At 39.7% G+C, this 15,271-nt stretch overlaps 1 protein-coding gene across 5 annotated transcripts in view; it reads left to right on the top strand.

The window, feature by feature from the left end:
- LSAMP (limbic system associated membrane protein) overlaps positions 1-15,271 on the top strand; it is a 1,273,416-nt gene that overhangs the window by 1,213,637 nt on the left and 44,508 nt on the right. For all 5 annotated transcript variants that reach the window (XM_078389966.1, XM_078389965.1, XM_072993808.2 and 2 more), the window contains 2 exons: positions 5,929-6,049; positions 7,976-8,124. In XM_078389966.1, coding sequence (XP_078246092.1) covers positions 5,929-6,049; positions 7,976-8,124 — 270 coding nt within the window. The remainder of the gene's footprint in view (positions 1-5,928; positions 6,050-7,975; positions 8,125-15,271) is intronic.

Below are 15,271 nucleotides of genomic sequence, written 5' to 3'. Positions count from 1 at the left end.
AAAGTAAGAGAGCTGTACAGCTGCTTGCAGCCACTTGCTAAAACTCTAAGCTTGGGACTCAGCTGGTGTGTGCAAATGGAGGAAGGCAAAGCCACTCTCAGCCAACACGGAGAGGCTTCTTGGGAGGGGGACTCAGCGCCTCCATGGGCTAGGTTACCATCCTCCCTTGGCCTGAGGTCTTGTTTTCCCCAGCTTAAGACATAATGGAGTAGCACCCCTTGCGTTTCTTTTTCAGTATCAAACCATGTGCTTCATCATTTTCAGTACAGCAGGGCTGGACAATAGATATTGGACCTGTGGGACCTACTTTATTTTTTATTAGACTCCTTTGACCCATATTTTCAGTATTGAAAAATTGCAAGCCCAGGAATTTGCCTTAAATAACGAAACTCAACAAAACACCATCTTTCCACCAAAATACACCTTACTTCTAGTTCATGGCTTACTTTTACCCTGCAGTTCTCCTCAGTTTAGTTTACAGTTGGGAACAGGAAGCATACATGGACCTGCTTGGTGGCTAACAGTGGAGATGGGCATGTCATCTGTTGAGTTTTACATATATATGCAACCATAGTGTTTTCTCACTATTCAAACGTCTGCAAGAACTGAAACATACCCAAATACCCATAGTGACAAAGTGTGCAATAGAAACATATACACATGGAATTTCAGATAATATGGAGAAGTATACAGTTCCCTGTATACTTGTGCGTATATTTTGTGCATATATTACAAAAAAGTGTGAACCAAACTGCTTTTCCTTAGGTGAAAGAACTTGCAAAAGTCATTAAAAATATCTAAAAATATACAAATACTGATAAATATGCATAAAATGTATGAATGTATGCAGACACAAAACAACAAGCACTACTTATAAACTGATGTGATATGAAAACAACTGAAAAATAATAGATAAATCAATGTTAACACATTAGTCCATCTTTAGCGGACTCATATACTGTTTGCACACAGACAGTTCAGTATGACTGATATCTATGGGATATTACGACCTTTAGCCATAAACAGAGGTACCAGAACAGTGCACCAGAATGATACTTCCATACACCAGTCTAGATTTGGCATAAATAATGATTATTTTAGTTTGCAGATGGAACCTCTCCAAATATTGATACTTCAGTCTTCCCCCATACACACAGCTGTAACCCTGGCCATCTAGATCTATTCAAATTTTGGCAGTAGTAGCATATCTTCTATTTCACTCTTCTCCCTTCCCAGATCACTTATATTGCTCTGTATATTGAGCTTGTTGATATTACATGACTATTTGAAGACCAGGAAGATTACAGGTCCAAGGAGCTTAAAATCTACTGTTAGTCAAAGAGAAAGGTACCAGAGAAGTGAGGAAAAAAGACATAGGCAAGAACAGTGGTAAAACATGTGCTCAACACACTTTTATGTATCTTAATTAGATACATAAAAGTGTGCTGAGCACATGTTTTCCCACTGTTTCATTTCAGTAGGGGATAAGATAAAGCAACTGAACAAAAAGTATTAGAGGTAGACAGAGGTAAATTGTGATGGTTGGTTTGAAGAAAGAGTGAGAAGGAGACAGAAATGTTAATAACCATTTATAATTAATGTATCTGAAGGAAGATCTAGACATAAGGGGAGGAAGGACAGAAGAGTAGTGTCATATATGGAAGAAGATGTATGTTCATGCTTCTCTGAATTAAATTGGAAGACTACAGTTCATGGCAGAAACACACATGAATATGAAGGCTGAAACACTTGAAAATTAAGATCCTGGACATGAAGACATATAGAATAGGGTAGCAAGGCCAGCAGCTTCTTGTATCTGAGAATTCATGACCAAAACCTGAGGCTACAGAGAGGGCTCTTTTGAAGTCACAGATGATGAATCCCTCTGATGTCAGAGAGAGTGGGTCCTTATGTAACAACTACAAAATAATATGAGGGTGTGAGTGAATTGAACATATTATGGATTTCCTGAACTGCTTTCTAAAGATATATATGTGCAACACACATGCAAACATTTTGGAATGAGCCAATGAGCTCTGATATCAGTGGGGAGAGAAGGTTGCCCAGTGCTCTTCAGTACTGCTCATTGTGAGATTTGTGTCCCTGGGAAATCCAGAGAAACTTAGCAATTCCCTGAAACTTTGATCAACACTCTCTGATAAACCAGTACAGAAGGAGTGGGATCATACTAGTCAGTGAGAAACATGACTGACATGGGTGTTTGAGTTCTGGCTAGGGATGGAGTGGCTAAGTTGTAAAAAAAAAAAGTAAGCTAAAAAACAGAGCTGTATATGAAACAGAGTTTGTTCTAAGAAGGAAGCAAGGAGTTGCATAGAGAGAGGAATCTTGAATTGACAGTAAGCTAGGGCAATGCAAAAGGAAAACAAAGGAGGAGTCAAAGATTCCTTTTTTTAAGCACAGGATGGATAATGAAGAATTCGGTCTTGGATACACACAATATGCAGTTCGGGTTAAAATGTCAGCAGAACTGTCTGACAGGAAGTTGGGGCTAGATAGTTGGAGCAAGATAGAGCAAGCATAGGTCTACCCCTATAAGAGCATAGGGGTAAACCTATGTTATTGCCCTATAGGTCAAGCTAAAAGCAATGTGATTTGAAGAATTCATCCAGCAACGGTATGTTTAAAAGTATGGAGCAGTAGAGTTCAGTAAGTACAACAGAACTAAACTGATCTGGCTCATTTCTCAGTCCGTTCCCTGTCTTCCATTCATACCACATCTATTCATTTTTGGCTACTGATGGTCCAGTCTCTATTAGCATGATTTCAGCATGCACCCTAAAGCCCACTTGCATATTTATAACCAGTGGGGAAGATAATGAGGCCAAAAATATCAGAGCTGGAAATGTCTTCTTTCGTGTCTAACTGGAGTTTGTGTAAGGTTGGAAAAGGATAAATTTGCATCAAAAATAGATTCAAAACACCCATTTTGACTCTCACTAAAGGTTTTTGTTTGTTTGGAGCTGTCATTGCACATTTTATTTAGCACTGGTTGGGAATGAAGATGCACAGCGCTAAACATAACACTGCAGATTGCAGATCTAGCACACAGCTAAGTTTTCTGATAGGGAAAAAAAGGCAAATGATCTCTCTGTGCTAACTGTGCATACCCTGGCAGAATCTGAAGAATTGTAGCATTTGGGAAAGAGAACTTCTGGGGTGACCGTAGTCCTTCCCTCCATGAAAAGACTATTCCCTGTTTAACTTGACCAAACATCTGCAGAGACTTTCTTCCTAAGACAGTTTTGTATACGATCCACAAAAAATTATACAGCTCAGGGATTTGCCTCCAGAATCAGATCTCAGGTTGCAGCCTCCTTAATGCAAGTAAAAAAAAAAAACCTATGGTGCACATATTTTAAGATATTTCCGGGACTGTATTTCCTAGTGTCTGCATGCCTGTTGTCATGATTTCATTAAATTTGATGGAGCTACTTATAAACAGTGCTAGAGCAAAACAAGAAACATTCTGAACAGTATGTTGCTATATTAGACCACTTCTAGCAACCATAGAAAATATGCTCCTACAGTTTATGAGAGCAGGAACTACCAGTTCTAGAGTTCTTTGTGCACAGGGATGTAGGAAGGACAAAACACCAAAATAGTTAAGAATATTGATTGCAGAGGTAGTACTGGGAGCCAATAGGATTTGTAGGATGAAAATATAAATGTCTGTTTCACAATAATGTTCTGAGAATCTTTCTTAGAAAAGGTTGCATCTCAGAAGAATCTGATTTTACAAAAGAATATGAGCCATCTCCACTTATTAAATGAGGTTTACAAAAAGCAGCTGCAATTCATTTCCCCTGAAGTGTGTGTAGTGTTATGGATATATGTGTGCACACCCAGTGACTGTAGCACAACCTGCTGGAGGATTAAGCCACCTAGCTATTTTGTCTATCAAGTGTGAACTTGCAAGAAATGCTGTTCCAAGTTTAGGATGTGATAATTCATAATTTTGGATTGCATTGAAAACAGTGAGAAAAGAAAAAGAAAAGAAAAAAAGAATACAGCTTAAACATTGGCCTCTTTGTAAAATATTTGCAGCCATGTTGGATTATTAGCATAAAAATATATCAAAACATTGACACGATCACAGTGTTAGTATCATTTCAATGATGCTATACCAAAAGCAACAGTGAGATGAAAAATATTCAAAATAGCACTTGTCTTTGCACTTTCATCACCTGTTCTTCCTCCCAATATACATATTTTAAAGTAAAGTAAATAGTGGCATCTTTTAGTTCCAGCCAGACTACGGAAACTTCCATTGCAATAATCTTTCAAGGAAAATTGATAGCTTTTAAAAAAATGATCGAAATTAGCTGACCTTGCATTCCTTAGATAGCATGTTGACCAATCAGGATTAAAGGAACTGGCCGTGGGCCTGCCTAGAATATCATGGAGCGTGGCTAATATGAAGAATGCAGGTGAAAGTGAGTGTGTCAGCTCCTTGATAAGGAGCACAAGTACAAAGCTTGGCTAGGCTTGATGGTGTCGCTTTCAGGTATGTGGGGTATTTTCTTCATTCCATGACTCATCTCCTATGTAAGCTCCAATGGAGCAGAAATCATTTGTCTCACTACAGATGGCAAAAAGATTTACTGCTTATAAAAAAATGTTCACAGAGTGGGGTTTTTTTGTTTGTTTCCTTTTTATAAAATAAAAATTTTTAAAAATTCCAAATACTTCTTGGTGTTACCTGCTTTATCCTCTTCATTGATTCTGACATGACTGATTTGTAACAAGGTCCTAATTTTTCACCTAAAATGTTTATTAAATTATATTATACCCTCCCACACAACTTTCATAAGACATAATTCATAGAACCATTGAGTTTTCTTGTTGGAAGGGACTTAAAAGGTAACTGAGTCCGGCCCCCTGCTGAAGAAGTAACCCACAGCTAAAGCATTTCTGACAGGTCACCATCTGACCTCTGTTTCTCCAGTGAAGGAGAGTCCATTGTCCTTTGAGACATCAATGCACTGGAACATAAAAGTTCAGTAAATCAACTTTTTTAACATTAGCTCCCTGTCCTGTTCAATTCATAAAAGTGTTTATTTTGGCTTGCTCCTTAATGGTAAGCAAATTATATCTTAATGACCTCAAATGACAGTCACAGAAATGTCAGCATTACTGATAATAGCTCAGAGATATCCTCCATCGATCAACTCTCAGTTACAACCACCAATCCAAACAATGTAAGGAGAGCATTCCTCTCCCCTTCCTTTTCTCCCAATATTTTAGCTGCTGCTTTTGCCCCTTTCTCTTGTAATATTCTGCACTGATTGATCCCTTCTTCAAACATTATCCCACATCACTGAACCAGGCTTGTTTTCTTAGTTTAACTTTTCTCAGACTGTCCAGGGCTTGAAAAACCATTTCGGTCACTAAGATGCCCTAAAGACTGGGGTCACCATATCAGTTGTTCTTTCTACAGATGGCTGGCAATATTGTCTGGGATACGTAACTTACACCTACTATCGGGAAGAATGTGGGTGGTGTTGCATAATCTACACAAATAATTCCATATATCTCCTGACAGGCATCACAATGAGTTGAGGGGGGGGTGTACGGAGAAAGTGAATATCCCTTGGTGACATCTTGCTGACATCACCAGCTGCAGAGAATTCTTATTTCATCCCATAAATTGACTATTTAATCCTCCTCCTTGATCTTCTTCTCTCCCATCTGAAGTTAGATGTTGTCCTGGCTACATAACATTTGAAATTAATTAATTTTTGGCAGTTTCAATGTATCTTGCCTTCAGCAGGTCTTTGTGCCTCATAGTAAAGGATAGATCATCCTGGATAATGACTATTTGAATGGCTTCAATCCTCCCATTCTAGCTCCAAACAGGTCCACTGCTTTTAGATGACAGTGACACGAGCCAGTGTTTCTCTCCTGCAGACCCTCCAACTATCACGGAATCTAAGAGCAATGAATCTGCTACAGGACGACCCGTTACACTGAAGTGTGCAGCCTCCGCTGTGCCTACACCTGATTTTGAGTGGTACAGAGACGATACTAGGTAATTATTATATTTCTTCCTTCTGTTCTATCTAATGGCTTGTTTAAAAAACTGTTCATTCTACAGTCATAGTTATCCAATTCATTTAAAAAGAAAAAAAGAAATTCTTGCATTCTCAACTCTACCATCACTCATCATTTACCAGCTGCTTTCTTATATTCTTTATCTATAGTGATGGGAAATGTATGTATGGTACCTGTGAGATGAACTTTCCCATACAGATACTAACAATGCCAATAGACTTACTAGCAAGGTTATATACAATTACTGTACCTGGTATTACTCTTAACACATGCCTATAGCACGGATGCTCTCTCTCTCTCTCTCTCTCTCTCTCTCTCTCTCTCTGTGTGTGTGTGTGTGTGTGTGTGTGTGTGTGTGTGTGTGTGTGTGTGTGTGTGTTTGTGTGTGTGCGTGCGTGTGTGTGTCCATACAGCACATGCAGCCGGCAGTATTCCTATCACAACAATCACAGAAGTAGCCAGGCGGGCACTTCCCCACCTCCCTATGTGGCTGGTCAATCTGGAAAGGAGGTGGGATGATGAGTCTCCTCACTCAGCTGTTGAATGGTCAGCTACGATTGGTGAAATGAGGATGTGGCTGGCTGCACATGCCACGTGGCAATCCATAAGCCACTTCAGGGGGGCAGAACTAAATTTCCTTGCCACCTGTGTCCATGGTATTTATTTTCATATCCCCAGGAATATAAATGTGAATATTGTATGTCTATATGTATGTATGTAGGGCATTTATATTCCACTCTATATCCGAAGATATCAGTGCAAAGTACAACAATAAAAACAATATTAAAAAGTTCAGTACTGTATTTTGAAACCATTTAAAATTTTTTAAAACATTTAAACTTCAAAATACATCAAAACCAACAACAACAACAAATCTTCTATAATTCATTAAATCCCCAGAGGCCTTTGAGAAAACCATGTTTTGACTTGATTGCAATATGAGGTCAGTGTTAGCACCAATAGAACCTCTAAGGGAAGAGGGCTCCATTAAAGAGGTGCTACAGCCAAGAAAGCTCTCCCCCATGTCTGTGTTGGTGAAATGCAATCATCACTAGCTGTCTTGGCTGCAAAGCTGCAGGCCAAATCCAGATTTGTCACCCATGCTCTAGAACCAAGGAAAGGCATGGGAAGTCTTGAATCTGCATCTTATTTATTTTATTTACTTTATTTCTATCCCACTTTTCTCCACAAAGGGGATCGGGAATCTTTTATTTATTCTGCTGGAGTATAACACAAAACACAAGGGTATGGCTAGGAATGGGAGAGGAAAAGAGGTGATTTAAGATCCCCGCATTTGTCTGCTGCGAATGGTATTCTGGAAAAAAATGTGGTGGCAGGACATCTTCAGACAGATATTGAAGTGCAGTGTAAATGTCACCTAAGCTCTGTTACAAGTCTTCCTAACTTCAGAGGACTCAGCCTTAATTCAGACAAAAGTCCCATTGGCATCTTTCCTTCTATACTGCTGGAAAGGAAGGCAATACTGCCAGGAAGAGAAGACTTGCATATTCCTGCACTTTATTTATTTATTTATTTATTTATTTATTTATTTATTTATTTATTTATTTATTTATTTATTTATTTATTTATTTATTTATTTATTACATTTATAGCCCGCCCATCTAGTCATACAAACTACTCTGGGCAGGTAACAACATATCATATAACAAGTACATGAAAGAACCACACTGGTTTCCCCAAAAGTAGATAATATTTCCTTTTCTGGTGTTTTCACCCTTTCTTATCCTATCTCCAGCCCTTATATTACACCGTATTTGTCTATCTGCCAGCAAGCATTCAATTAACTCTACATTTTCTCATCTTTTTCACTTATCACTTCAGGAAGATACAAACTGCTCCATAGCGTTCCTGTATTTATGAGTCTTCTTTTCTGGATTCTCAGGATAAATAATGCCAATGGACTGGAGATCCGGAGCACAGGGAGCCAGTCTTTCCTGACAGTAGCCAACGTCACTGAAGAACATTATGGCAACTACACTTGCGTGGCGACCAACAAACTGGGAATCACAAATGCTAGCCTATTTCTTTACAGTAAGTATGAAAGTGACGAGAAAATATTGCACCCTTGCAGTGATGTAAGGATGGCCCGTGGATATAACAGAGTCTAGTTAAACATGAAGATCACAAATTACAGTTCTAATGTGGAGGCATACAAGGAAGGAATACTCTCCCTCACTGCAGTTAGATGATTCAGAGAACCAGAGTCGCCTTCTGAACAATGTGAAATGGAGGGGACAGGAGAAGACGGAAAAATTGGTTGATCAGCCCTTCTCACAGCTTGTTTTATCCCATCCCACACTGTTCAGGAGGATCTTGAGTCTTCCAGAAAGGCTTTTCAGAGTCGAGTGTGGCAGCTGATTGAACAGAAATGTGGAGCCTTTCTTTTGTGACTCTTCTTAAATGGATTTATATTAGGTCCCAGAGTAGAGTATTTGGTGCAATATAAGGCAGTGTTTTTTACAAGGCACAAGTGCTATAGCAGACAAATGTATGTTCAGATTTACTACCCAACCAAAAGGCTAATAAAATAAGGTATCTTGGCCTGCCCTTGTTCTTCAAAGAAAATGAAAAAAAAATCACAATACTTATCCATATTGCTAGAATATTAATAACAGAAGGTTTTGTGCTTCACACATACAGTAAAAGTATTTGACTGCTTGGTAGGACATAAGTTTGGGGCAGGAAGATAGTGTGGGGAGCTGATGTGAAGACAGGAAAGACTTCAGAAAAGAGAAATTTGAGGGAACTGGGGGTCACAAAACAGGAACTGATATGATCTATGTGAAAAGGTTTCAGGAACTCAAAAGGACATTACAAAGTTTCAGAGGCTGTGGGAAGAAATGATACTAGAAATAAAAGAAACATAGAAGCAAGGCACTCAATGCTATAGCTGTACACACTTTCTTACACACAGTTGCCCATAGTAGAACATTCTTAACACAGGATGGAGATACTGGGGTTCTGTGGAGTTACACTTCAAAAGCAATATATTGCAAAAAGACAAACATTTCCTTTTTGGTGTAACGTGTGATGTTACTTTCCAAAATTGCTTTTTAAGGTTATTTTAAGATATTCTTAGAGCCATTTGACAGGAATTTCTGTAATTTTAAGCTGTTCCCTTATTAATTGTAATTTTTCAAAAAGGTACAGGAAGGAAAAAAGTAAGAAGAAGCAGGGCAAGTAATATAAGTTAACTTACCCCATGTTGTACCAGGTACCTGGGGTAACAGGTTAGTTTTTAAATGTTATAACAAGTAATAGAAATGAGTTACTTATACTAAGTAACTTTCTAAGCTGTGATTCAGACGATTGTTGGAATGTGGTTTCTGGGGCCCTGACTCTCAACCCAGTATTATCTGCAGCCTTGGGAGCAAAATGTCGGGTATAAGGAGATAAGGCTGAAAAATAACCCCACAACAACCACTGAAAAGTAAGTTTTATCTTTAGGAGCAAATTCTTAGCTTTCAACCTACTATATTTTTAAGGTGGAAATGGGCTTAGAAATAAACTGGATTGTTATTTTTAATGTCTGAATTTTATAAACTCTTTTAATGATTTGTTTACTCTCTTAGTTGTTGACAACATTAATTTTGAAAAAGGAAGCAACGTGGTATCCAAACTGAATAGGGCCTTGTTTATAGAATCTTCTAGGTAATTTCATCAAACCTTCAGGTTGTAACATATAAGGTTTGCTTCAGTCTATAATTTCTCTTGGGCATTATATACAGGACTATTTTTCTATCAGCCCTTTCTTTTCAAGGTCTTTATTGAATTGAAATACCCCGCAAGCCAAACTCAGTTAATAGAAATTATCTGAATGAGCCCACCACATACCATCATTGAGGATGTCAAAACTTACAGGAGGCAAAACAACCACCCAGAGTAGACTTTGGTCTAGATGGGTGGGGTGCAAATAAATAAACAAACAAACAAACAAACACATATAAAGTCAGAAAAGGCTAGGAGATGGATTTATGTTGTTCATACACATAGGTAGACTGGGTGTGATGCATACAGGTTATACAGGAAGCCAAAAATAGAGGCCCAAGGAATTAAAAAAGGAAGTCAATGGCAGTCAGTTTTGTTTTTGTTTTTTCTTGCACTTTAGAACAACCTTCCCCATCTTGTGCCCTTGAATGTACAAGACTATAACTCACATCATCGCCAGCTAGCACATGTGGTCAGAACTGAGTTACTAACATATATACATGCAATCTTCTGGTTTTGGTTGGTTGGTTGGTTGAATTTTATTGGCTATTGAGAAGATCCTCCCTCACCAGTGTAGTAGCTATACTGTAAATTTAGAGGGGGTATAATGATAACAAGAATCTCTTGAACAAGAAACTGAAAAGAAACATTCTTGGTGTCTATATAAATATAATATATTATAATCTTAGGACATGAAATACCATGAAGGCCAGTGCATTATTTTACTTGTGATGGCACACAAGGCCTATCAGCTTCAAAATTAGTAAAAGCTAGACTGTTCAAATCTATGGTGCTGCAAGGAGAGTACAAAGCCCAAGTGCCTTCAGCTTCCCAGAACGCTGCACTAGTATAATGTCTGAAATAGATGTTCCAGATCTCCATAGATGAGGATAGGCACAGGTTTCTGGTGCAGTGACAGCTGAAGCATACTCCCACTGGAGGAGAAATATGTAGTGACAGAACAGTGGGTCTGAAAGGTCTGAAGGGAAGCAAAAAAGGTAGGCCTAACTTCTTATCCACATCTCTGCCAGCTTGTCCTGTCCAGGACAGAAGTTGGTGAAAGATAAGTTTCCCTCTTTTCACTCATCAGAGCAATATTTTAAATATTTTCTTTGCCACTGATTACAACAAGAGTGAGTTTCCTATACCTCCTTCTAGCTGGAATAAGTAAAGCTAAAGCCCTTTCCAAAGGATGATTCGTTTTGATCTGTTATTCACCAGGGTTAACGGATCAATGAATACGAATATAAAATATTTTTCGACGAATCGACGGATCAATCTGCAATTCATTTGCAATTTAAATGGCTATAACACTGGCCCCTGATAACCTAGAGACACTTAATTTGCAGGGAAGGGTCCTCAGACAAGTTTCTCCTGAAAGTTTGATGAAAATTGGATCCTGGATCCCCGAGTTATTTAAGTAACAAAGAAGGACCCTCCAGGAAAACTCACTCCCACAGGTACTTAGAGAATCCAGAATCAAAATGGAGCTTCCTATGTCTTTCCCCAACATGCCTGCCAACTTTAGTGAAGAATGGATATAGGAACTCTTGAGTTAATCACCCACAAATTGGGTCCCCGCAGGAGAGTTTACCACACGGTACTGAAGCCTATGGCATTGAGGGAGTTATATCTAGCCTCAGCAGAATGAGAGGTCCCTTTGGCAGAGAGGCATGCATGAGGCATTGAGTTTGTCTTCAGCTCAGCGCAACATTACATTTGCCAGTGAAGTAGAGTTTGCTCTCAGGAGCGCTGGAGGCAAGGAGGTACCGTATTTTTCTGTGTATAAGACACCCCATGTATAAGACGCCCCCCACTTTTCTATTCCAAAATTAAGAAATCTAAGTGGGGCTTAGCAAGTGCAGGCGGGAAGGCACAGCAGGCTTTTTGGCTCCATTGGGCACTGAGGTAGTTGGCAGCAGCAAAGTGGTGTGTCTTGCCCCATCAGGCACTGAGGCACATGGCAGCGGCAAGGTGGTATGTGCTGCCCCATTGAGCACGGAGGCACATGGCAGCAGCCTCCGGACCACCACAAGGGAGGGATTGAAGTGTGCCAGCCATGGGTCATTGAGCATCGTGAAATGAGCCCACATAGCCCTACTGCCATTTTTGCCCAAATGAGGACCCACTGCCTGCCCCTGACTGCTGGCCTGGGAAGAAGTCTCTGTCCCAGGGGTGCTGCTGGTCTGGGAGGAGGGAACAGATGACTCTGGGGGCAGGGGTGGGGTGGGAGCTGTGAAGCCTGCCCTGCTGTTACTGGTTCCAAGTCAGACTGGGGATCTTCAGAAACAACCAGTAACTCCTCAGACTCCTCTAGGAAGAGGAGCGGCAGTTCTTTAGGCACCTCTGGAAGCTGTGTTTCTGTGCCTTCTAGAGGAGGAACAGTGGCGGTCATAGTGGTGGTAGTAGACATGCACATGATGGTGATGGACATGCTGCCATGCCTAGCCTGAGTAGCTTCACAGCCTTCTCCCCCTTGGATTGCCCCTGAAGAAATCCCTTCATTTTCTACTGCCTGCCTACCAAACCAACTAAACAAATAATAATAATAATCTAATTAATAAAACAATGGAGAGAGGGACTGTGCAAATTTTATTTTTATTTTTTTGAATGATGGGGGTGGACTAATTCTTTTACTAAAATGGGACCTCCATACCTAAACAAAGCACCCTCCTCAGTATAATGTAATTAGTAAAAAATACCTCCCCCCCCCGACCTACTGTGGCTGAATGAAAAGCCGAAAAAATCCAAAAAGAAAAGCCCTGCCAGCTAAGTCTGAGTCAGAGACATGCACGCACGCACAAGTCACACCAATTTCATTTTAGGGAAAAGGAGAAAAAAGGATTGATCCAGCTACACCCCACCCACTGTGTCTGAGATTCAAGCCTCCCAAGTCCCAAACTAAATTTTTGAAATCTGATTGAATAATGTAGTCCTGCCAGCTAAACACACACACACACACACACACACACACACACACACACACAACACACATCACACCAACAAACCACCCACCCACCCACTGTGCCTCAGGTGCAAGCCTCCACTTGCCTGAAGATGACACAACACAAGCCTCCAGAAAAAAAAGTTTGAAAAAAACCCTTCCAAGTAGCCTAAGCTACCTGAAAATTCATTCCCAAATTCCCAGTACAGTTAATGATGAATGATAATTTTGAATGGTTGTTGTGGGTTTTTCGGGCTGTTTGGCCATGTTCTGAAGGTTGTTCTTCCTGACGTTTCACCAGTCTCTGTGGCCGGCATCTTCATAATTTTGAAAAAGAAATAATCATAATCTTATAATCAATAATCATAATTTTGAAAAAGAATAATATAAGCGACACATTCGTTTGCTTTGCTGCCACAAAAGTGAAACCAAACCACCAGAGCAAAAGCAAGTCAGCAGCAACTGTTCTCACTCCGGAGAGCATGAACAGAAGTGCGCAATACCTGGAGGAGAAAAGCTTATATACAGCTTCTCGGCACCTTTTGGCAGCACTATTGGCTGCTGGACATGCTAATCCACAATCTCTGTCCTGATTCGCCAAAGCTTCTAATTGACACCAGCAAGCTCAAAGAGAGACTCCAAAAAGGTAACAAATATATACGAATATTTAATGGATCGACGGATCGACAAGTAAAACCAAGGAAATATTTGTCCAGCCATATTCGTCTAGATTTTTATGAATACAGATTGACAAATATTTAACGAATCGGCTATATTGGTCAAAAAAACCAATCTGTTTTTATATTCGTCCCCATCTCTAATAAATACCTACAAGGAGCAACAGGTAGCATGGAGTCCTTGTGATTTCTACTTCCTTAATGTCTGTCGCTATAGCATCTAAAGCCACCTGGGAAGTAGTAAGAAGTTTTTGTTTTGCTTAGCATCAACATTTGATTAACTGTGTATAAAATGTAAATCTGTATTTGAAAGAAAGTGAGAGCCTCCTGTGACTAAAGAGGTGCACATTTTTCTCTAACTTTCAAATACGGTGGGAAAAAAGCAGAACAAATCTCACATGTAGTCCATGGAGACAAGAAGAACTTAGTATTCGTATGTTAAAGAAGTCTATAATTGGAAGCCTGCTAGTCTATAATTGGCTATCATTAAGCTTCAGAAAGAAGCAAAAAGAAGCACAAGCTAGTGTGAAATACCCCTCCAAGCCTGCTTGGCCTCACATCCAAGAACAAACTAGAGCACGAGATACAGCCCTCCCCTTTTGAGTGGTTTTCCTTTCTGGAATCAAAGGAATAGAAGCATTGGGGAAAGCCTTTTTCATGCTCTTTAATAAAGAGCAAATTTGTTCAAAGATATCCTCCCCTTTGAGAGCGAGATAGAACATCAGTGCCAGAAGGTTCTGTGCTGGCTGAAAAATAATAGAAACTGAGCTTAAAACTGCAAAATTGGGGGGAAAGTGGAACTTTTGTGGCTTTGCCCAGAGCAAAGCGGAGAGAGCAGGCTGGAGACAGAGGGGATACTGGCTCTTGCAAATCATTTGAAAATACAGCCTGGGAAGGGCAGGAGGGAAGAATTATTGATGATCCCAGATGAACTATGAAAAAGTAAGAGGTGGCCTTTAACAGGCAGCACCGTCAGAACTCAAGATACCGTTAGTAAGAATGGGAGCTGCCCCAAAGGAGACAAAAATATCTGTTCTCAGCCAAGATTTATAGCTGTCAATTCTTCAGTCTTTTAGGGACAGGAGGATTTATCCCACAAAATGAAACAAAGCTGGGCAAGAAATAGATTGAATGTACAGCAAAAAGAGTAATGACAAACTGCAGGAGGAGGACCAAACACTGAAATTGATCAGGAAGGCCCAAGTGCTGTCATCATTCTGAATACAGTGATCAACCCATCAGAGGTAGTTCTTCCAAATACAGCACGAACGGGAGCATTTCTTTTTGACAGCTTCCTATCTTTTTGAGAGATACTGACTGCAGTAATATGTATAATTCTACCAGTAGTTTGATGACTATTAGTTGTAGGTCTGTTTACTGAAATGTGGTTTAATTTAGTGATTTTTGACAGGTAGAGATCTGAAGGCACAAATAAAAATCAAACATTTTTATTTAATTATCAAACAGATTAAATGATAACAACTGTGCAGGTGATGGTTGAAAGACTAAGTAGCAAGTGAATATTTCAGTCATAGTCCTGAGAATGAATCACAAACAGAGGGGAGAAAAAGGATGGAGTGGTAGAAATGAGGTTCAGGAAAACCATTCCAAATTTCCTGAGAACAGACTGGAGTACCTAAGTTCCTAAAGCAGGTTCATTTTGGGGAGAGAGATAACCTCCCAGTATGAATATGCAGTTGTTACAGATGTCTCAGTTGAACAGAGCTAGAGGTAGGGCTGTGCTACATCTTCATCAGAAATTTCAGGTGGATTTCATTTCCTTCTCCCCAGGAATTCTAAAAATCATAGTTCTGTGAAAATTCAAGCTGGTGGAAAAAAATTATCCCAG

The sequence above is a fragment of the Pogona vitticeps genome, chromosome 3 (assembly GCF_051106095.1).
Source record: "Pogona vitticeps strain Pit_001003342236 chromosome 3, PviZW2.1, whole genome shotgun sequence".
NCBI lineage: Eukaryota > Metazoa > Chordata > Lepidosauria > Squamata > Agamidae > Pogona > Pogona vitticeps.
Note: the sequence above shows the minus strand (reverse complement) of the source record. Positions and strands in the feature narration are given on the sequence as shown.